Source organism: Nelumbo nucifera, chromosome 5 (genome assembly GCF_055504915.1).
Source record: "Nelumbo nucifera cultivar China Antique chromosome 5, China Antique-T2T, whole genome shotgun sequence".
Classification (NCBI taxonomy): domain Eukaryota; kingdom Viridiplantae; phylum Streptophyta; class Magnoliopsida; order Proteales; family Nelumbonaceae; genus Nelumbo; species Nelumbo nucifera.
The window spans coordinates 30545834-30570572 of NC_142653.1; the positions used below are offsets into that span (position 1 = coordinate 30545834).

At 36.8% G+C, this 24739-nt stretch overlaps 1 protein-coding gene across 7 annotated transcripts; it reads left to right on the plus strand.

Annotated features, from left to right (window-relative positions):
- Positions 1 to 8853: 8853 nt before the first annotated feature.
- Positions 8854 to 23476, plus strand: RAE1 (Transducin/WD40 repeat-like superfamily protein). Of its 7 annotated transcripts, none has more exons than XM_088888057.1 (13): positions 8854 to 8991; positions 9169 to 9296; positions 9581 to 9667; positions 9817 to 9894; positions 9976 to 10169; positions 11651 to 11792; positions 15348 to 15428; positions 17770 to 17898; positions 19119 to 19196; positions 22453 to 22524; positions 22863 to 22943; positions 23079 to 23141; positions 23323 to 23476. In XM_088888057.1, the coding sequence occupies exons 2-12, from the start codon at positions 9237 to 9239 to the stop codon at positions 23127 to 23129; spliced, it is 1053 nt and encodes a 350-aa protein (XP_088744183.1). In that variant the 5' UTR covers positions 8854 to 8991; positions 9169 to 9236; the 3' UTR covers positions 23130 to 23141; positions 23323 to 23476. The 7 variants fall into 7 exon arrangements, with proteins under 7 accessions (XP_088744183.1, XP_010261140.2, XP_010261143.2 ...); XM_010262841.2 differs by having other exon boundaries at positions 8858 to 8991; positions 9215 to 9296; XM_088888058.1 differs by having other exon boundaries at positions 8872 to 9076; positions 9215 to 9296.
- The last annotated feature ends 1263 nt before the right edge of the window (positions 23477 to 24739 follow it).

Genomic DNA, 24739 nt, shown 5'->3' on the forward strand with positions numbered 1-24739 from the left:
AGCACCTATTGCAGCCCCTAAACACAACAGTGGGAGCACACACTTGTTCTTCTTCACACTACTGCTGACTTCACACACCTACGACCCACATAAGCATCACAAGCACCACAACACAACAGTAGGCCCTCTTACAACCACTCAATAAAAAAAAAATTGTGCATCACAAGCACCACAACACAGTCAAACTGCTACACCTAGTTCAGATTTGTTTAACACGCTTAAGAGGGCATTACACGACCACAATGAGCTTGGCAAGGTCACTGCATTCCACCTTACACCACTCGGCCACCTACAGCAGCCCTAACATCACTCAACAACTCACAGCAGCTCTACACCATTCGGCTACTGCACACACAGCCCTTCTTAGGGCAACAATGAACCTAGTTCTCTAGGTTCTAATCAGTACTAACTGATTCTTGAAGGGTTCCTACCCAGAAATACCAGCAACACAAAAGGACTAAATAACCAACCTTCCTTTGAGAGTATCAGCCAACCATTCACTGCTGAAATCACCTTCCTTGATGAAGAAAACTGTGCGCAGTAGAGAGCAGCGAATTGTGATGTCTCAGACCTAGGGCGAACCAGCTCTCTCCATTAACTAACCAGAAACAAAGAAGAGGGTGTCACGAACACAGCTGAGATGCTTTGCAAGCGGAAGCAGGTCAGAAACCTCGTTCTGATACCATGTTTTGGAGCAGTTACAGTAATCCGAACCAGTGAAGAAGGAAGAAGAATATGAGGAAGAAGACAAGAGAAAGAGAGAATAGGAGGGTTTAGTCGAAACTGATTAGTCGCCCATTCAGTCGAACCCCCTTATGTTTATTAGGTTCTAATTATACTTACAAAGACTAAACTGCCCACACTTAAGTGTGGGGCAGAGTGCTCTAATAAAACAGCCACATAAGCAAAGTACTTAACTGACATGAGATTACTAAACTACCCCTATTCGGCTCACTCTAACAATGTACAATGAGAGCTTTTTAATAGGAAACTCAAAAAATGATGGACCACCGGTGATTAGAGAAAGAACTAGCAGGCACTTCCCTTGGACCACCTCCACTGCATTGGATTTATACTCAAAAATCCTTTGATTGCGCTCTTTCCACACCACCAAAAAATCTGCAAAAAGGCAGGATATTCCACAAGAAATAACCTTTATCCGAGAGGCAGTTTATCCTCCATCCTGCAATTAAATCGGCCACAGAGGAGGGGGGAACCCAGACTAGGTGGAACAACCTAATGAAATGACAGCAAACATGATAGGCATAGGTGCAGTGAATCAAAAGATGGTGGATGGATTCAGACCCTTCCCCACACAGGCTACAGGTGGCATCCAGCTCCATTCCACGTCTCAGCAGGTATTCAGCAGACTGGACCCCATCCTTAACAGCCAACCAGACAAAGAACTTGATCTTCGAAGAACCTAAACCTTCCACAACCAGAACCACGGGACCTCTTTGCCTTCACCAAAAGAAGCCTTGTAGCAACAACTGACTGAAAACCGATCCTCTTTCTCTTTCGGCCACAGCCTGACATCCCTGGAATTAGGACTAGGTTGGATAGCAAGCAAACTGCTTAACAGCCCTCCCAAAAGATCCACCTCTCAGTCTACGAAATCTGGGAACCCACGCCATGAGAATAAAAAAAAAATTCCAATATCTACAACCATGAGAATCCTCTTTAGTAAAATGAGAGAGCCAAAGCAATCCTTCACAACTTCCGGAGCTTGCTAACCAGTATTCGACCTTAAAAGAATGTGAGAAGAGGATGACTCTTCATGCATCTTCCACTTCATCAACTTCAGTTGCTGGAGTATGTTTGTATGTAGATGGTTTTTTCATGCCAGATACAGGTTACGATGCAACAGGTTTTGTTATCTGCTCCCAAAATAACTATGTTATTGCCGTAACCAGTAGAAGAGTTCGAGCAAATGGAAGTCTCCGAGCTGAATGGCGGGCGCTTATCGATGGACTGCGAAAAGCTAAAGATCTAAAGATTTTGTCGCTTTCTGTTTTTTTCTGATGCTCAAAGTGTTGTAAATAGTCTGACAGTTGGGGATGATGCTGATTGGTCACTGAAATCTTGAAGGAAGAAGCCCAAGCGTTGATGGAATCTTTTTGTTTCTATTTCCATCAACTAAGTAGATATCTAATTACTGCCCATAATCTTGCTTATGATGCTTGTAAATAAAATATAACATTGCTCAAACAGGGCTGATGTTCCAATTTCTGGTAAAGTATCAGTTTTCTTTGGTTAACTATCTCGTTATTTCGTCTGTTCCCAAGTGGTCGATGACTCGGAGGTTGAAGTGGAGTTCCCTAGTATAGTGCAACCCGGCTGCTCCCTGTAGGAGATGATTTGCTCATCTTTGTAGACGGTGGACCTGGTTGATCTACAAGAATTGAATCAGAAAACCCGGGGGTGTTTACCCAACGAGGTCACTCCGATGGCTAAGTCAGCACTTAGTTGTGAGCTGAAAAATGACAATAGATAATGAGAGCTAGAGAGCAGAGATTACTCCTCTTATTTATTTTTTTCGCCCCTAGGGGTGATGCCTTTATATACTGGAGTCATCGTGGGTTTGGTGGAACAGTTCTTGGATTCCCGCTGTGATGGGACCTGTTTTCGTGTTAGGTGGGGATAAAACCACCAACCGGTAAGGTTGCCCATTTCTGCCTAAATCGGGGAGTGGATGAGTTAATATAGTCGTTCCAAGGTACGATCCCGTAAGATGCGGGGTACGGTAGTGAGTTCCTCGGGGTTGTCATGTAGTGGTCGGTCTGACTAGGAAGCGAGTTGCCTGTAAGGTGCTAGGCTGCATGGTGGCGAGCTACTTATGAGGTGCCAAGCTGCTTGGTGGCGAGTTGTCTGTAAGGTGTCAGGCTACATGATGGCGAGCTGCCTAGTGGCGAGCTGCTTATGAAGTGTCGAGCTGTCTGTAAGGTGCCAGGCTACATGATGGCGAGCTGCCTGGTGTAGTGCCAAGCTGTCTGTAAGGTGCCAGACTACACCTAGTTGTCATGAGGTGCCAGGTGTTATAATGTCATTGGAGGGCCAAATCCACCTTCATCAAGGGCAGTTTGAATTCAATATGTAAGGATTTCAATAATGCAATATGATTTTTTACGTTAAAAAAAGGACTAAAGCAACCCATTAAATGTTGTGATCAAAACTACCACAAAATGCACTTTCTCCCACCAAATTTGGAAGATAATGGTATCACCGGAAACACACATTGGCACGTTAAATTCAACAGTATGAACAACTTCGAAGCATATAAACATTAAACCAAATAAAAAAATGATCTGCAAAACCTCCAACGACTTTGTTAATTGTAGAGAATTGCATAAACCAACGTAATATAGAACTTGCAAGCTTCTCATAGTAATAAAGCAGAGAAGGGCCTAAAAACCTCTTCCGCTTTTCAAGAACTTCATCCGCTGTATGTCCTGGCCAGGTTTTGGTTCATAATCGAAATGAGGGAGCTTTAGAGCATAAATTGAAGAAAAGCTACAGAGCAAGATATGCTGTAACTTCTTATTTGTTTCAAGAGACTTCTCTACAAGGCCATCGTCGATCGGCTTGAGGGGATGGTCTCTGGTAATTCAAGTTCGATCCTTGCGAAGTCGATGAAGAATGCTTTGGCGCCACTTTGAATGGGATTTTAAAGCAAATGTTGATGTGCACTATGCATTGAACCAGTGGGGGCCAAGGATGGAGACCGGATCTGCTCCTCACACAAGGCACCTCACATAGCACACAACACATCCTACCATGCATTGGGAACATCTCCCGTACTTATACATTATTATTTACGGGAGATGTTCCCAATGCATGGTGGATGTACCTGTGAGGCGCCCCTTTGTGAGGAGTAGATCCCGTCTCGCCAAGGATGATAAGCAGTTTCTTTAAGAGGAGCAGAGACCGGATGATCGGGTGGATGTGTTGGGGCTGTTTAACAATTAACACGACAAAAGATGTACTCACTTTATATCTATATGTTTGGCATCGATGCTGCAGATACAACATTGTTTTTCTGCTAATGTGTGGGTTGGAAGAACGACGTTTTTTTTTGTTTGGAATCATTTCTACCACGTAGGACGTTTTATGGAGCAACAATAACTTTTTCTGTTTGGTACCAATGTTTCAGGAAATGTTTTCAACACCGGTATCCATTATGTAGTGCCACATCATTGCCCTATTGGCAGCAACGAGGTGCAGCTCTAAGAAACGCTAAATCTGGCATTGCTCCAAGCCATGCCTTCCTGATTTCCAACGTGTGACTTAGAGCACCGTTTTTTATGGAAAAATGGTTCCAAACAAATGCTCGTTTCCTGGAGCACCGCTTTTTCCAATGTGGCACTGATGTGGTGCCATTTTCTGGAGCAACGACAACGATGCCAAATGGACCCGGATTAGCTGAATAGTTTAGCTGTGGATTCCATGCCAATATGAAATTCATGGGCCCCATATAAAAAGATGTGGGCCCCATGTATTTAATACTAGCATGGAACCTTATAATTGGTTCCACTACCAGCTAAATAGTTAAAGCGTTCAGCTAAACCTTGCTCATTTTATATTTAATATTGATTTTTTATTAATTTTTATTTGTTTGTTATTATTTTTGCCTTTATTTTTTAATAATATTTTAAAAAGGCTCCCCTTATATCTATAAATTACCTTTATGTTTTAACCTTAAAAAGGTCTCCCCAATAATTATTTTACAAGGCAAATAACGGCTTTTCAATAACAAAGACATGAAAGTTATCAAAATACCCTTCTCATTATTAAGTTATTATTGTACACAATTTAAAATTTCAAATTTACCTCCAATGATTTATTTTGTCCCACAATTTTCAAATAGTAGCAATTCTTCCTTACTCTTATGGGCCCAACAGTCTATGCTGTTGATAGAATTTATGGGAATGCCACGTTACCATGAGAATGGGTAAATTAGTAATTATATATTAATTTATTTTTACTAAAACCTAAAGCATGGGCGTGAATAAGTGAACTGCCCAAAATGTACCCAGCCCAATAATTATTTTACAAGGCAAATAACGGCTTTTCAATAACAAAGACATGAAAGTTATCAACATACCCTTATCATTATTAAGTTATTATTTGTACACAATTTAAAATTTCAAATTTACCTCCAATAATTTATTTTGTCCCACAATTTTCAAATAGTAGCAATTCTTCCTTACTCTCATGGGCCCAACAGTCTATGCTGTTGATAGAATTTATGGGAATGCCACGTTACCATGAGAATGGGTAAATTAGTAATTATATATTAATTTATTTTTACTAAAACCCAAAGCATGGGCGTGAATAAGTGAACTGCCCAAAATGTACCCAGCCCAATAATTATTTTACAAGGCAAATAACGGCTTTTCAATAACAAAGACATGAAAGTTATCAACATACCCTTCTCATTATTAAGTTATTATTGTACACAATTTAAAATTTCAAATTTACCTCCAATAATTTATTTTGTCCCACAATTTTCAAATAGTAGCAATTCTTCCTTACTCTTATGGGCCCAACAGTCTATGCTGTTGATAGAATTTCTGGGAATGCCACATTACCATGAGAATGGATAAATTAGTAATTATATATTAATTTATTTTTACTAAAAACCAAAACATGGGCGTGAATAGGTGAACTGCCCAAAACGTACCCAGCCCAAAAACAGTTTCAACAGCCAAAGTTAACCCTTATGTCGCTATTCATAATGCTGAATGTGTATGCCATCGAGACATCATTTTTAAAATATATATATATATATATATATATATCGTAAGGAGTAAGACTGAAAACTTGCCATCATGATTTGTCAAAATTGTTTATGAATCACTTCATCATCATCGAAGGTAATTCAAAGCTCATCATTTCTTATTTGCAAAAAGTGTTGGCCCCTTTATGGAGATTAAATAACATCATTGAAAATTGTTGGAGTTGATGAATCATTTTGAGAAGGGCATTACTTATAGACATGTGTACCATTAAATAGAGGTCTCAAGGAAGATTATAATAGTTAAAAGAAAAAGCAGGAAGAGAAGATGACATCGTCTTGTGAGTGAGCCAATCCACCACCTGATTTGCCTCTCTAAACACGTGTCCGTATCGTACACCTCCCTCCAGCTGCTCCTTAATCTTTAAGCAACTCAGGATGATGTTCTTAAGATTCCACGGGGGATAAATCTGCCATTTTAAACAATTAATAACAATCTTTGAGTCCCCCTCAAACATAATGGACGATCATTAAAGTTGAGAGCCAGATTGTGAGCTTCCCACCAATGCCTCAGCCGCATTAATGGAAGTAGTGTCAAGAATTGAGCATTTGAAATCCAAAACCCTCCCCAAATGGTCCCTAACAATTGCTGCAATGGAACAAAAACTATCCCTCAATCCAGAGACATCAAAGTTGATGGGGGGGGGGGGGGGAGGGTGAAGGGAACGTTGGCTTTATAAAGCTGACTGATTGGCGGCCCATAAAGCTTATTCATATAGGGCAAGCTCTTAATCTTGACATCCATGATCTACCTTGGACGTTGGCTTATATTTGTGCTAGTAATTTTCAAGGATATGCTACCCCTGTTATGTGTAGCACTGTTTTTTACATGAAAAAAGCCTATGATAAATTAGAATGGAATTATCTATAATTAGTTATGCAAAAAAAGGGGTTCCATGAAAAAATGGATAGGATGAGTCATGGAGTGTGTGACTACCCCAAGTTTTAAGATTATAATAAACTGAACCATAACAAGGAGTTTTCATCCAAGTAGATGGTTAAGACAAGGGAACCCTCTATTCCCGCATCTATTTGTTCTTTGTTGTGAAGCAGTTACAAGGCAAATTCAATCAATATCAATTTGACAAAAGGCAACCTCAAGAGTCAAAAACCTCTAGAAGTGGACCAAGAAATCCTATGCTTTAAATTTGCAGATGAATGTGTAATTTTTGCAAAATCCAATAGGGAAGTGTGCCATAATATAAAGGATATATTGGATAAATTCACAAAAAGCATCGGGTCAAAAACCCCAATTTTCAAAAAATCTTCCATGATGTTCTCCAAAAATGTCCTCCCTGGATTCCAAATAATTTTATCAATTCCCATAGGAATTCCAATACCAAACAAAGAAGGAAAATACTTAGGAGCACTTCTAATTATTCAACGGGTTACAAAGAAAAAAAAAAATCAATGAGGTGGTAGAAAAAGTAAAGAAGCAGTTAGATGGATGGAAAAGTAAAACTCTATCCTTAGGAGGGAAAGTAACACTCCTAGAAGCAATAGCAGGGGCCTACCTCAATTTCAAATGAATTCCTTTAGCATGTCAAAAGAAACATCCAAGCAGCTAGATAAACTCCAGAGGAAGTTCTTATGGGGAACAAAGCAAAATAACAAACCCTCCACGTTGACTATTGGCAACATTAACCAAGCAAACTTGATGAAGCTTGGCTAGAAAAGAAAAAAAAAAAAAAACATTTGGGTGCAAGTGGTTAGGAAAAAAATACTTAAAAAAAATATTAGGAGAGGAATGAGATGGGGAATTGGCAATGGGACATTGTGTAATGTTTTTGATTGATAATTGGGTGGAAAACCAACTCCTCAACAACATTCTAGAATTGGAAACGATAACCCAAGAGCAAATCTCACCACACATCTTAGACAAAGTACTAGAAATTTGCATCCTTACCATCAAGCAAGAGGACTATAGAGTATGGGGTCCTAGTATAAACAACCAACTAACAATGAAAGAGGCTTGTAATTTTTTAAGAGACAATATAGCTCTGGAACCATCACTGGTTAAATTAATCATAAAATCGAGGCTTTAAAAAAAACAAAAAATAATTATTATGGCTATTATTATTAAACAAAACCCTATCAAAGAAAAACCTCTGGGATAAGGGCTTAAACATCCAAATGGATTGTTCCTTTTGTGGAATCCTATAAGATAGAGATCACATTCTAGCCAAATGTCAAGTGGCCAAACAGGTGTGGATCTTAATGGATAACCAAGCCTACTTATCTAGAAAAACTGAAACTAAAAAATTATCTGAAACAATTTTTTTACCTCTCTAGAAATTTTGGCACAACGACGATCACAGTTGCTGAGATGTGGACAGTCTTGGAGGCCCACAAGCTTGTTTCACAAGTTCATTCTCAAGCCATCATCATCATCATCGTCGAAGACAACCCTCTTCTGGTCATCAACATTCTTCAAGGCAAGGTGAAGATTCCATGGATGTGACTCTCAATAGTAGAGGAATGCAAATGCATAGTGCAAAGATCAAATGCAAGCTTCATGTGCACAACACACCTAACACTCCGAGTAGGTTACTACAATCGAGCTCGAGCTCTAGAATCTTGAGCTTGAGCTTGGCTCGAATCAAAACTTATAAGTTCGAGTTTGATTTGAGAAAAAATGTTTTATAAAAATAAAAAATTATATATAAAAAATATTTTTATTTGATATTTTAAAAATTATGAATTATAATATATTATTTTTTATAATTTTATTATATATATATATATTATATTCAAGCTCGACTCCTTTATAAATTGAACCTGTAAATTGGATTCGTACAATCGAATTTTAAACTAAATTTGAATAGCTCATAAAAAGTTTGACTCGTGGCCACCCCTAAGTCTCCGAGTGAGGGCAATTTTACAGTATATTGATGGGCAAACAAAGCATAAGAGCACGAAGATGTCACACTATCAAGTTACCCTTGGATCTAAATTTTCTTGTTTTTCTTGATGCATCGGGTCGGGTCTGCCCCGTGGTGCAGAACCCGGTGTGTCGTGATAGCCAAGGCCGGCCTCCTGGCGTTCATAAAACGCGACGCTATGCGTCCATCAAACGCGAGCTGGGCTATACTTACCCCTGGCACTACTTCACCTTCGTCTGTATATGTTCCTTTCCCGTATCTCGCTCACTGGCTTCCCCCTCACACTTTTGAGAAGAAGATCTTCCGACCTTTCTGGTACATTAAACAAATATTATCTCCTTTTTAAACCTTCAGTACTTTGATTCATCGTTTTAAGTTTTTACGTCGATAGAGAAGGAAAGTAAGAACCCTAGCTCTCTCCCCCATCCCCTCTCTCTCTCTGTGTATTTGTATTTGAGGAAATGCATTTTTGTTCTGCCTTTTTTTTTGTAGCTTTGGTTGTTAATCTGAACTTACCGAGCGATATTTCATTCCATAGAGTGATTTGATTGAGACCATCGATGTCTAATCTCACGGGACTCAACACTGCTGCGGGTCCAAACCCAAATAAATCGTTCGAGGTAATCTATTATCCATCTTGGAGCTTATAATGGGAGCTAGATTTGTTCTTTTTTTATCAAACATCATTTTCTTGGGTCCTTTAACTAATCCTCATCATCTCCACTTGGGCATATTCCTTCCTGCTACGTGCCTATTAATCACTATTATCTTGTTGAATTAATATTTGGCCATTCAGCTATTCCAAGGAATCTATAGAAACAAATTACATAGCACCATCTCTATTCTTTAGTTTATATGAGCTTAAAATCAGTGATTACTGAATGCTATTCTTTAATTCTTGCAGGTGGTTCAACCTCCCACGGATTCTGTTTCCAGCCTTAGCTTCAGTCCCAAGGGAAATTACCTCGTTGCTACTTCTTGGGATAACCAGGTTTGTTTAATTGTTTCTGTCGGGTTCTTGATTTCCTTTTTAAGCTATTATTAACTTTCTTTTACTGTTTATTTTCATTCCGAGTTATTGAGCTCCGGAGAGCGTCATTTGTAAATATTTGTTTACTTTTCTTGCACAAAATTTGACAGGTTAGATGTTGGGAGATAGCACGTACAGGCCCCACTGTTGCCAGCATGCCAAAAGCATCCACATCGCACGACCAGCCGGTAACAAATTGGCAATTTACGTATTGTACAAGTCCACAATTTTGTATATGAATCTTAAGTGATAATGCTCTGCATTTCCAGGTCTTATGCTCGGCTTGGAAGGACGATGGAACTACTGTGTTTTCTGGTGGGTGTGATAAGCAAGTTAAGATGTGGCCATTGATGTCAGGTGGGCAACCTGTGACTGTGGCCATGCATGATGCCCCTGTCAAGGAAGTTGCTTGGATCCCAGAGATGAACCTCTTGGTTACTGGAAGTTGGGATAAGACTCTGAGGTATGCATTCTTCATTTATTTTCTAGATGGTCGTAATTTATTTTAAACAGTTAAGGTGATATTTGGGTTGGTATAGGTTTTAGCAATTTACTGCGACTTTACTACCAAAATAAATGCTGTCGTGGATGACTTATGGTCATGGACTTATTTTTGGTGTGGTAGATATTGCGTCTTAAGCATTCCCTCTCAGGGGAATGTACTGTTAACCATGATGTTTAGACAGCCCTAAACTACAACTTTTTTTATTGCTTATGGGAGTATCATTTGCATGTTATTTTATGTAATACTTTGATTCCTTCTGCAGTATGGGTTGAAGTAGCAAGAAATGATAATGATTTGAGGGCCCATAACTTAACTATTGATATGTCACTGAAAAGAGTGGAATGGTAGAACAGGATTCATGTAGCCTACCTCATCTAGTTGGGACAAGGCTTAGTTGAGTTGAGTTTGTTTCCTTTTTGAAGAATGTCAAAGCACACTGTCAATCTGCAATAAGGAAGATTAAAAGTGTTGGATGTAATGTGCTGAGTTTTGGAATCTCCCTCTCTCTCTCTTTTCTCTCTCTCTCTCTCTCTCTCTCTCTCCCTCTCTCTCTTTCTCTTTCTCTCTCCCCTCCCCCTCCCTCTTTCACACTCAAATTTTGTTAATCATATTATTTATTTTACATGTATAGGGACAATCTAATTTTTTATATGCTTATATTGCAGAAGTGTTAACACATGTCACACATACACATATCCATTGGCACGTTTGTTTCCCTCTCTGTAGGTTTTTGATGGATTGCTGCATCCTATTTTACCAGCCACAAAATTTTTCCCGTCATGGTCGAGAAGAACTTGGTGGTATTTCAATGTCAAGACATATTTCTTTTGCATGCTTCATTGTTCATGGAATTTGGGAACCATCCCTTCCCATGCACCCCTCATAACAATAAGGCTTCAAGGGCAAAATCTTGCACAAAATTTGGGGAAAGACATAAGGACAGTAATAAATCTTAAAGTGCAGTTTTCCACATTCTTCCATGTCCTTGGACCCAGATGCAGCATTTAAACATTATCAAGTCCATAGTAATTTTATTTATAGTTATAGAGTCTAGATTTGGTGTCAAGACTTGTAAAGACATCCTATTCAAGTTTGTATCAAGGGAAGCTAATGAGCTTGTGGACGAGGTAGTCAATTCAGGGATGGAAGGAGTTTTTGTGATAACGCTTGGTTATGAATGGTTTGTTGTCTTTCTGCCTACTATTTTGTCCTTTTCCTCCTATAATGCGACCATCTATTATTTATGCAAAAGAATGAAATGAAATAGAACTGGGATACTTGACATTTGATATACGGTAAGCAGAATAAATTTCATTTTGGATGCATGTCCCTAACATGTGTTGCATTGGTTATGTTTATATGTGCATATAACATTGTCTTTGCTGGAGTCTTACTTAGTTGTTGATGTTTGATTCTAATGGCTTTTCTATGCTATCCAGGTACTGGGATACTAGACAGTCAACTCCAGTCCATACTCAGCAGCTGCCTGATCGTTGCTATGCACTAACAGTTCGCCATCCTTTAATGGTTGTTGGCACTGCAGATCGGAATTTGATAGTGTTTAATTTGCAGAATCCTCAGGTATTGGTTTTAAGACTAATTGGTTAAATGATTGACTATTGGTGAAAAAGATGGTGGCTATTAGTTGAATTATCACATGTGGTTGTTCGTGGTTGTCTATGATTCGCTGGCAATATGTTTTCCAGTCTGTAGTCTGTGAAAATATTAGGTCTACCCATTTTGACTTTTAGGTTTCTATGGTGGAATTTCTGGGCTTTGTTGTTTGTTGAAAAAATTTACCCTCTGTTAATGCTAACCTGCTATATTGTGAAAGTAGTTCAAATGTAATAACTGATCTTAGGTTCAAAAGCCATCCTAAACCACTTCACCAACCAACTAATTACCATGCTTAATCACCTTTGTGCCATGGAAACTGATGCTTTCCTAATGAAGAAGTGTGTAGTCTGGCTTTCAAAGTAATTCATTATCTATTACTCTTGATGTTTGTTTTCTGCTAGTTAGAATATCAAGTTCTAGGAATGCAATATGGCCGTTTCTTTTAATTTAATCAGTATTCTTTTACTCTCTGACCGGTTTTTGTGGAGTCATTTCAGTTTTAGTTCATATGCCTAAAGGTAGTTTCATGGTAGACAGATAGATATTGATATTTCATACCTGGTCAAGCCTCAAATACATGACTTCTTGCTGCAGAATTGCAGGATTTTGCCACTAGAAAATGAGTGCATTGAGTTACTCTCATGCTTTTTTAGTGGTCTTTCCATTATCATCTAACTTTTGTAGTATGGACAGCTGCTTGTCCATATTTTGTGTGCCATTGGACATCCTTTCATGTACTCTTTTGCTTTGGATATATAATACTATTAGTACATACATACACATTACCTTTTCTTGAAGAAAAAAGAATGTTTGACTGTTTGAGTTAGATATTGTATTCCTATCTATGTCTTTACTTTCCAAGTTTTTTAATGTTGGACCATGAAACTTAGATGTTTCATCAGGATTATTATCTGTTTGAACCTCTTGTTAAGGTGGTTTCCAAGATTAGCCTTTTCTTTTTTCTTATAGTTATGCTATAGTGGATGTGAGAAATGTTGGATTATATGATGTAGAGGGTTGGTAAGTGTGAGAATGCGGGCAGCCACTTTTTGCGAAAAAATGCCAAAGGTAAGGACGACACCCAGCCTACCTTCCCCCTCCCAAGCGAGGTTCAAAGTATTGATACAGTCCGATATACCAGATGGGGCAGATTGGACTTTGTAACAACATGCTTTACATTTTTTATTTTCAAACCTGTTCAGGGGGTTGGTATAAGGCCTGTCTACCCCTTGAAACAGGTCAAGCCTTGAAACACCCATTATTTTGCATATTGGCGACCCATTGATATGGGTCAATACATTGCAAAATTTTAATCCTTGCTTCCAAGATCCCAGATAGCTGGGACCAACATTGGGTGATGGCCTTTATTATGTAGGGTTGGTCCTTGTTTTTTTTCCCTTTTTCTGTTTCATGTGGCTTGGTTTTGTTCCTGTCAGCTTCCTCTTTCCTCTTGTGATTCATGAGATCTACCATTTCTTTCTTTTTCTAATGATATCTTTTTGCAGTTACTGATAAATAAAAAAAAAAGGAAAAAAATGACTGCAAATGGTAATTGCATGAGTGGAGTAACAGTACTGGATCACATGGGCAAGTTTATGCAATTGTCAGATCTTCTCTTAGGCTAATTTAACTGTAAAATGGGGCTCTCTGACTCTATATACAGTATATGTTAGGAACTTAGAAGCATGTCTAATCATGAAAAAAAAAGAATTACTGAATTGGGTGTGGAAGGGTTTTTCTTTTTTTTTTTTCCTTCAAAATATTATTGTAAATATCCTGGAAAGAGGGAACATAAGGTTTAAGATTCTAGTCTCTCGGTTGTTACTTCTTTCTGAAATAAAGTGATTAAACTGGTAGGAATAATAAATATCCTGGAAAGAGGGAACATAAGGAAGTCATTATAGGAGGTACTCTATTTGGGCTTTGCATTTTGAGGGAGTATGGTTCACAAATTTCAAAGGAGAAAATGACTGATTGATCTGATGTAGTGAGTTTTATTTGCTGTAGTCTTGCCATGCTGCTGTTCAAGCTTCAACTTAATTAGATGGTAGAAGCAAGGAAGCAAAGACATTGAATGGCATAATAGTACTAGGTTTCTGAATTTCAGGCTTTGGAATAAAAAGAAGATTGGATGGCATAATAGTACTATGTTTCATGGGAGATGGGGAATGGAAGTAAGAATAGGAAGAGTGATACTTCTGAATGAGCCAGGGTTTTCGGCTGCTATTATGCAGTAGTGTTGCTGCATTGTAATACTTGCTTAAACTTTCTCCTTAGTTTAATTATTAGTAGACCTGTTCATGGGCCAGGCCGGGCTTTCACTCTTAATTAACAGATTTTTTAAGGCCCGAGCCCTGCCCGATCATCGGGCCTACAACTTGGGCCCAAGCCCGACCTTCATAAAAAGCCCGAAGCTTGGGCCCGAGCCCGAAGTCTAAAGTTGATGCCGCTGCTATTGCTGAAGCGGAGGGAGGGAGAGAAATAAAATAAAAATTGTATATATTAAATTATTAATATATATTATAATGGATATTATATATTTTATATTATATAAATTAATTGGGCCGAGCTTTTTTGACAAATCCTGAGCCCGGCCCGAAACACAGTCGGGCTTGGTGTTTTGGGCCTGAGGTCAGGCCCGCGGGCCTAATTACATGTCCAAGCCCGACCGGGCTACCTGGCCCATGAGAGAGAGAGAGAATAAAAATTGTATATATTAAATTATTAATATATACATATATATCATAATAAATATTATATATTTTATATTATATAATTTAATCGGGCCAGGCTTTTTTGATAAATCCCGAGCCTGGCTCGAACACAGTCAAGCTTGGTGTTTTGGGCCCGAGGTCAGGCCTGCGGGCCTAACTACATGTCCAAGCCTGATCGGGGTGCGGGCTGGGCTGTCGGGCTACCCGGCCCATGAATAGGTCTAATTATTAGTGTGTCCTGATTACATGTATACAAAATTACAAATATAACACAGTTTTTGACCATCTTAAACAATACAATGAGGCTTACCTAGGAGTCTTTACTTTTACATGTGGTATATTGCATTGCTGTGATATTTTTATAATGTCTTCCATGTATCAAACAAATTGTGTAGATTGTGGGTTGCTATACTAAATAGTCACACAGATGCAGGTTCCTAATATTGTCAGACAATCCAACGAAACTATGGTTATTATTATTATTTTTTTGATCAGTAACTAAACAGTGGTTTTATTAGTTGTTGTAAAGAATAGTATACAGTTTGTAATTGTACAAGCACCTAATGAAACCATGGTGTTTGAATATTTTGGTTATTCATGCGGGTACAATCTACAAACTTGGTTGTGATATCAAAAACACCAATTTGAAATATGTACCAGTTTAATGTTCCCTGTGCTGTTTGTGTTCTTTTCTTTTATCTATCATAATAGTGCAGAATTCTTGGGTTACAGTAAATATTTTTCATCTTTAATTGCTTTCATTTATGCATCTTTAACATTCTAATTATTGCCTAACTACCTACAGACTGAGTTTAAGAGAATCACTTCGCCTCTGAAGTATCAGACAAGATGTGTTGCTGCATTTCCTGATCAGCAAGGTTTCTTGGTAAATAAGTTTGTTTTCTATATGTTTTACTACTTGTATCTCTTCTATTTCTGATTTCTTATTTTGATTAGGCAAGAAAAAAATTTTAAGCATGATATGCAATCATAACTGTTTATAACTACAACACATGCTGCTGCTTTAATAATTGAATCCTGGTTCACTTTTTCGTTGAGACTAATGATCTTTTGTGATTCTTTTCATTAAATTTAACAGAAGCTTATCCTTCCTCTGTTATAAAATATAGCTTCTTTACTTGTATTCTGGTCTGGTTGCGAGTAAAATCTAAAGATAAACTAATTTTATCTACTTCAGTTGTAGCTTTGCATACTAATGTAAAATATTTCAGGCTGACAAGCGTGAGAACACAGATTTGAGTTAAGTCATGACTGATGAGTGGTAGGGGTGCAACTTGAGCTAGGTTGGGTTGGGTTGAGATTAGGGGTGTCAATTGGACTGGATTTGGTCCAATCCGATCCAGTTCAATGTGAGTCCATTATCAATGGACCAGGTCCAATCCAATCCAACGAATGTTTTGGACCAATTTGGACTGGTCCAATTCAATGCCTGGACCGTCCAATCTGTTCAAATTCATTTTGTTTTAGATTGGTTTCAACCCAAACCTGGTCCATGACACATATATTCTTATCTTAAATCAATGGACCAGATATTGGCTTAATTCAACCCAATCCAATATAAATTTGTTATGGACGGATGAGGTCCAATCCAATCTAATAAATATTTTTGGACCGGATTGGTCCAAATTGATTTTGGACTGGACGGGGTCCAATCCAAAACTGGTGCATTGACACCCTTAGTTGAGATCAAGCTGAGCCCAAGCAGTGGCAAGTGTACCTCAACACTTATCTGACCTAATCAATCATCAACCAAATGAGCCCAACCTGGCATTAAAAATAGAATAATCCAACCTGGAAAACTCAGTTTTTCTTAATTGGATTTGGTTGAGTCACGTTTGCCTGAAAAATGCAGGACAAAAATCTCAGCTATTGTGAAACTAAAATTACTTAGCACTTTATAATACTTAAAGATAATAGGACTATAATAGTTTATACATAATACATGCATGTGTAATAAAATATATACAAGGGGTAGGATTTGGGTTGGATTGGGTTGCCTGAGGCCTCAACTCTAACCCAACCTATCCAAAATTGTGTTGGGTTGAACTTGGTTTCTAAAATACCCCAATTAAACCAGGCTCAGAATTAGGTTGGGTCAGTTGGGTTTTGGGTTGGCTCACCCATCCCAAGAACCTAGATAGATGGGGCCAAAATTGGGTTATGGCCTTTTTATGTGCAAGACCTGCAGATGCTTGCTTATTTGACAACAAGCATTTTGTTTTGAAGTATTGGCTCTGTAGATATTTCTGATATTTTTATTTTTTTTTTTTGAGAAGGTAAGGTAAGGTAAATTCCCCAACATATTCAGTCAAGTTATCTTAGACTTGATTTCATGACGCCAACATGACTTGACATGTGATGATGTGTTGAGTTGTGAGTTCCTTGAAGAAGTGGGATATTTTTTTTTGTCATTACTGTGCATAGTCCCCCTAATTTTAAGAAGGAAATAGGAAGGTGAAAAATAAGGCTGAAAATAAAAAGCTAAAGAGCATCTTGGACTATGACCATCATACACCAATTATTCAGAGAAGAGATTTTATTTTTTCTTGTATACCCATCTGGAATATCTGAGAATTCAAAAGTTAGAAATTTTGACTAGAAATACATAAAATGGAAGAGAACCTGTTTGCTTGCTTTACATGTATGCTCCATGCTTTATTGAGCTCATATGTGCACCCTGGTTCATAACTTCATATTACCAGATTTGGGCCCATTAATTTTTGCAGTCTTTCACAAAACATCAAAATCCTGATCACACATTTATTACTATAATATTTATTGGTTGAGGTGATTTGGCCATCATAAATTCATAATGTTTAGCTTGTATAGATGTATAACCCATTTCTCATGTACATTTGCTATCTCTAATACATTTTTTTTTTTTAAATTAGTATGATAAGTAATTTCCTTCATAATATCTTCTAGCTCAAGGTTTGAATTAAGAGTTAAGTCATTTAAGTGTTCAAAGCAAGAATATGGAATTTCCATTAGTTTTATAAATAAATACTTCTTTCTCTAATTAATTTGTACCTTTTAACTTTTCAACATTTATATCTTATAACACACAACTCTTTCTGTTGTTCATTATTCAGTCTTGTTTTTTTTCCCCTTCCCACTTTGTATTTCAAATTTGTTGAGAACTTTGATAGATTTTACTCTGAAGCTAGTTTTGAGATTTCTAAACATGGTGCTTTGGCTTATTTTAGGTTGGCTCAATAGAGGGAAGAGTTGGTGTTCATCACTTGGATGATGCTCAACAAAGTAAAAACTTTACTTTCAAATGCCACAGAGAGGGAAGTGAGATCTACTCAGTCAACTCTTTAAACTTCCATCCAGTAAGATGATTGACTTTCAGTTTTTTTATTACAAGTTGTTTTTCTTTTCATGTGTTACTGTTTCCAACAGTTTCAAGTTTGTCTTTCTTGCATTGGCTGGTAGAAGGTTGTCTTTAGAGATAGTAAAGTATATATATACTTGCCAAGAAAAAATATATTTATTTATTTACCGATCAAAAGAATATTTATTCATTTATCTATGCTGGTAGAAAGTTTCCAGCCATCCTAGTTAAGATTTAGTCTTTTTATAGTTTTATTTTTGATGCCTAGGGGTTAATTTCAGTTAGGGTGGGGCCTGGCCCAATTTTTTTTCTTTGTTTTAGCCAAACTTCTGCGTTTTTGGTGATTAGGAGAGCAATATCAAGTGCACCATACTAGTTTCTTTCTAGAACTTGTCCTGTTGCTTGCATCATGAAATGTTCTGATGGTCACCATGCGAATGTATGCATTGTGCAGAGTTCTTGTTTGTACTTGTTTACCATATTCCATGATTATGATGCAAATTTATTTTGAAAACTAAAGTTTGAAATTAACTTCTGATGGGTTTTTTGGATGTCTTAGAAATAGATTCTAATGTTTTTGATCAGTAACGGTTAAAGAGATTCTGATGAGCAACAAATTAAAGGCAAAATACAAACAGAAACAGGTGTTTGAATACTACTAAAAAGACAACATATATTCCAAAAAAATTCAAGTGTTTTTGAATTGACAAGGTTGCATTAGATTGCAGCACTATAAATTGTCTGCTGCATGGGATCACCCCCAAAAACAAAAGAAAAAGGATTATGTTGATATAAAATTTTCAAAATCACTCAAGAGACAAGTGAATTTTTAATTTAGTACAACAAAAGACACTTAAATTCCTTGTATAAAAAGTTGAGTATGGTGTCTGTGGCATAACCTTGGTGCATGTGAAACCCTGAAAGTCATGTGCTGCATCAGCTCCCTCTAGTTGGTGGATCTCATGTCCAGCTTGCAAATTCTTGAAATGAGTGTAGGTGACTGGGAGTTCTACTGATCTGAACTTTGTTAATTTAGTTGAATGGTTTAAGAGAAAAAGGAATTCCATTATTCTTTTGGTTTATGCTATTAATGTGTTCATATCTTTGCAATTTTGGACATTATCAACCTAAAGAATTAGGCACACCAGTGGCAATATGGTCCTCAAAGTTATTTTCGATGTGCTTCTTAGCATCTTATGTTGGTTTGCAATTTTGCAGATACACCATACTTTTGCAACGGCAGGATCTGATGGCGCATTCAACTTCTGGGACAAGGACAGTAAGCAACGGCTCAAGGTCTGATCCCAACATTCCTTTTTCCCCTTTCTTCTTATTCTTTCTTCTTGGTTTCATTGGATGCAAGTTTCTGACAATAAACTAATTGCATTTTTTTTTTTTGAAGATCAAGCATCCTTCAGCACAAGTATATTCTTTAACTATTTTAAATTTGAGTTTGATTATGATACCGGAAAGTCATGATACCTGAAAACTTATAACCAATGAACCATTATCGTAGAAGTGGTAATCAATGAGGTGGTTATTTATCAAATTCACACGGGGTTTTGATTGGTCAAAGCACTTCTGGAATCATGTCTTTCCAGCAGCATAGTTTTTTCCTTTTAGTTTTAGTGATTGATTTACTGTCTGAGAGATGTCTAACGTTTTGTTTTTCTTTTTTGTTTTGTATTTGTTCAAAATTGATTTTGTCTGTGTTTTTTTTTGTACTTTGTTGTTTTCCTCATTAGAATATAGACTTAAAGATGGCAGGACTGAATTTGCAAGAGGAGGAAATCCTTAGACTAGCAAAGTTCTTAGGTTGTAAAGTCAAAAATTGGCCTTTGGAGTACCTTGGACTTCCTTTGGGTGGAAACCCTAGATCTGAGAGTTTCTGGAAGCCTTTGTTGGAGAGATTTGCTAAAAAATTGGCACTTTGGAAAAGGAACTACATTTCTTTGGGTGGGGGGGATAATTTTGATCAAAGCCACCTTAGCTAACCTTCCCATATACTTTTTGTCCACCTTCCGTATCCCTATAAAAATTGCTGGGCAACTAGAAAATTTAATGAGGGACTTCTTGTGGGAACTGGGGGATGGGAAGAAAGACCACTTGGTGAAATAGGAACAGCTTAGTAAACCTAAAGAAAAGGGTGGGCTAGGCCACTAGGAATAGGAAATTTAACTCAAAAAGAATTTAGCCCTCTAAGGAAAATGGCTGTGGAGGTTTCCTTTAGAAAGTGATAGGCTTTGGCACAAGGTAATTGCAAGCATACATGGTCGGATGGACAATGGCCGGGATGCAAAGGCAGCTCCCAATGCAACTTCAATTTCCCCTAAAAGCAATTTATGAGGTATATATCCTTTGTGAATCTCATCCAGTATGATGTGGGAAATGGTTAGAGAGGCTTGTTTTGGGGGGACCTTTGGATAGGTTCGCAACCACTAAAGGTCAAATTTCCTGTGCCTTGTGCACTTTTCTGCAACAAGTTTGTGAGCTTCTCTGCATTGGGCCTAAATTGGGATCTTGGATTCAGAAGGGGCATTAGGGAAACAGAATGTGAATCTCTCATTCTTCTTTTGGCTAGTCTTGACTACTTTTTTTGGCTCCAAATGTAGAGAACAACAGGGTTTGGTCCATTACCTCAGATGATCTTTCCACTTGTGCTTCCTTTTTCAACTTCTTATTTAGATTTCAACCATGGGGGTAAATTTCCCAGTGAAAGAAATTTGGAGTAAGCCAATCCCTCCTAAAATCCAGCCAGGCACTTTGTTGGGAAGCTTTCCTTAGAAAGATCAACACTTGTGATATGTTGCAGTAAAGAAGGCCAAATAAGTGCCTATCCCCTCAGATGTGCTTTCTGTGTAAAAGCAATGGTGAAACCATCTCCCATATCTTTTTATCCCGTCCTTTTGTACTTTGTATTTGGGAACATCTTTGTTTTCTATATGGGTGTAGGTGGGCTCCTCCTCAGGATGTGGTGGGTCTCTTTGACCCAAGCTTCTTGAAACAGCCGAAGAAAAGGGGAAGAATTATGTGGAAAGCAGCGAAAGCTGCCATGTTATGGGCTGTATGGGATGATGAAAAGGAATGGGAGGATTTTTAGTGAAAAGAGTAGAACAGAGATGGAAGGAAGTGACATTTTGAGAACTTGGAAGGTTTCTCAACAAATGACATTTTGAGAACTTGGAAGGAAGTGGCATTATTGGCTCAAGCCAAGGAAAAAATAAATATGGAATGGAGACCCTCAGCAACCAACTTTGATAGGAGTTATATTGGTAATCAGGCTGCGGCTGGACTAGGAGTGGTCTTCTGAGACACTGAAGGAAAGGTGTTAGCATTGTTTTCAGGAACTTTAGCAGATGGTAATGCATTGATAGCAAAGCTGTGTGGATTGCTCCATTGTTTAAAATTTGCTAAGCAATTTGGGTTCTACAACTTGGAGGTGGATGGGAGCTCTCAGGTGGTCATTTTATGGACAAGATGCAGCTCCCATGGATCTATAAACATACTTTTTGGGAAGTAGAAAGCATAACAAGGGAGCTGAGTGTTGTCTTCAAATGGGTGAGAAGATTAGCAAATGGGATGGCGGATGTTTTGGCTAAACAAGGGACAGCTAGGCATCAAATGTTTTGGGCAAAATTATAAATTATAACGTTTGTCTTTAGGGTGGAAAAATCCCACTTATTTGTAATACTTGAACTTGTTATTAATAAATTAATAAAATCTCTTTTCACTGATATAAAAAAAGAATGTAGGCTTATGATTTCACGTGAATTACTGGACTCTAGATGAATTTCATCCAGTTAATTGATTTTAGACTTGTAATTGGGAAAGAAGACTCAAGATTGTTTATGATTTTGAATTAAAATGGGATCAGAAGATGACTCAAACTGTTGATGCATCCAAATAACAGATTAAAATTCCAAGAGTTAGAATTCCTTATGTTGGAATCAGAAGAGTTTTCTTTTTTTTTTAAATTTTATTTTATGATCTATGGAATTCTGTATCTATCAAGTGGTTAATGGTCTATATTTCTCTTAGGGGGCGTTCTTTTTCTGTATTTTGAGAGGGGGGAAAGTTGGTCAATGGGATTTTGATTCCCACTGACCAAGAATTCCATGTTCTTTTTTCAGATTTATGTGGGGGACTGGGTAAGTGATACCTATCTCCTAGGTGGGTAAATAACTTTCCCACCTGGGGGAAAATTGCCAACACTTGAATGGGACAAAAATGCCCCTTTTAATAATGGATTTTTATGGCTAAAATGGTCATTGCCTTATTTACATGGGAAATAAAAGAACATGGGTAAATGCACTTACCTGGGTAAGTCTTTCCTAGGAAATACTTACTCGGGTAAGTACATTTACCTGGGTAAGTAACTTACCGAAAAGTGAATGGGGCCTTATTGTTTTCAAGGTGGTTCTCCTTGTCTTTGGTATGTATATGATATTATGATTTGATCAGAGTGTTATATATATATATATATATATTTGTTCTCCTTGTACAAAAGTGAATCACAAAATTGTTTGACACATGTCCTCATCTGTTTTTCCAGGCCATGTCTAGATGCCCTCAACCTATACCATGCAGCACTTTCAACAATGATGGCTCGATATTTGCATATTCGGTATGTTTTTTTCTTAATTCTTTATGTGATTCCAACCAACGGTGGATTGATCTTTCTTGGCATACCATACTTGTACACTTTATTTGTATATAATAATAGTTACAATTATCTATATATCAAGGACAACACCTTTTAATGAATATAATCTTCATTGCTATCTTTTGCATTAAATTCATGCTTAAATTAGTATGCTTAATACCTTCCGTGGCTTGTATGGGGTTTTAGCCTCTCTCTCTCTCTCTCTCTCTCTCTCTCTCTCTCTCTCCCTCTCCCTCTCCCTCTTCCTAATGTTAGTCATGAAGTGATTTGGTATTGGCTTGTTTCAATGGAACTTTTAGGTGTGCTACGACTGGAGTAAAGGTGCAGAGAATCATAATCCAGCAACAGCAAAGACCTATATTTTCCTTCACCTACCACAGGTATGTTTTGGGAACAAATCTTTGTTATGATTACTGAAGTTCTTTGAGTAGTCATTTAGCTATGATGAATTTGAAATTTTGAATGATGAAAGAAATTCTTGTCTGCCTTTCTGACAAGTCTTTGGGTTTGAGCAGGAGTCTGAGGTAAAAGGCAAACCAAGGATTGGAACCAGTGGGAGGAAATGAATTTGGTATCCGGTAGTGCAACTAAATGGGACAAACCAGTTTTTTTTTTTTATTATTTTTGTAAATGGTAGCATTATTTTAGTTTTTTTCCTAGCTAGTTTTGAAGAAGTTAAACAGTCGTGGTCAGTCAATGAATCATGAATGTATTTTGGAAAGTGAGGCTTTTTAAGTTACGGGGACCTTCTTTGTTCAGGTTGAAGTTGGGGATTTGCAGAGCTCTTAAGTTAATTTGGTTCATTACTTGATTGTAAAAGGAGGTTTCGGAGAATAGTTTGATACAGCTACAATACAAGTGAAAACCATCTGCGGCTGTAAGTTAATTCCAATTGAATGGTGCCTTTAATTTAGTATTTTGCACAATTACGCCTTTCATAGGTGGGACAAATTTGGTTGTCCATTGATTGATTACCTAAAATGATTGTGTGATCTCAAGGCATGTGCAATTGGAATTACCTAAAATGCTGGTTTTGTGATCCAAGGCAAGTTCAACAGTACATAAAAGCATTGCAAGTTTCCTTTAAATAATGGAATTTTATTTCACATTTATGCACTGAAAAATTAAAACCCTTACGATTGAGGATTCTGTACATGTTTGTATTTGCACTTTTTTCAAACTGAGTTACAGGAACATCTAAAATAAAGGATTAAAGTATTGGTATTGTGTATTGTATCGAACAATTTGGATGCAGATACGCTTGGGAAATGTATGGATATAGATGAAAAATAAGAAAACGCCTGAATATGTTAGGGAAATGCATAGAAGTTTCATATATATATTAATAATATTATGTTTAATGTCAAAATAATTATAAATAATATACATAGGAGTTTTATATTTTAATGGCATGTATGAAGAAATATATTACAAATAATATAACAAGATGCATAGATATTATGTAAATTTATTGATAATGCATCAATCAAGAATACAAGACATTATATAGATTCTTAGAAATTAATACATCTACAAAGTCATTATTATTTTATTTTCTATTAAAGTCCAAGGCACAAAACATATGTAACTATTCTGTTTGAATTACTATATCAATATTTCTATTTTACTATTTTTAATTTTTAATATTAACAAAAAATCAACAAAAAAATTAATTCTCATATGTTTGGTAAACAATTTTTTCATTTTTTTAAAAAATAAATGTTATTATAAAATATAAAGTATTAATTAATAATTTATAAAAAAATATATAATCTTAACTTAAAATATATCAAATCTATTAAAATTTTGAAGATATATATCATATGAAGATTCATAAATTTTAATTACTAAAATAATTATTTTTATTTTATAAAATTTCTAAAATACAAAATTATTTAATTTTTATATAAATGTAGATTAGTGGAATTGACCAATTAAATTTATGTTTGTAAATAATATTTTTATTTTTGTAAATAGTAAATAAATTGTTATTTAATGCAAATTAAAATAGTAATTAATAATTTATAAAGATTTGAATATACATATAATGTGCAACTTTATAAATTTTAAGTATTAAAATAATTACTCTATTATTAATAATTTTATTTGTATAAATTTCTTGAAATTAAAAATCACTTTTTGGTATATATGTAGATTTGATAAATTATTTATTGCA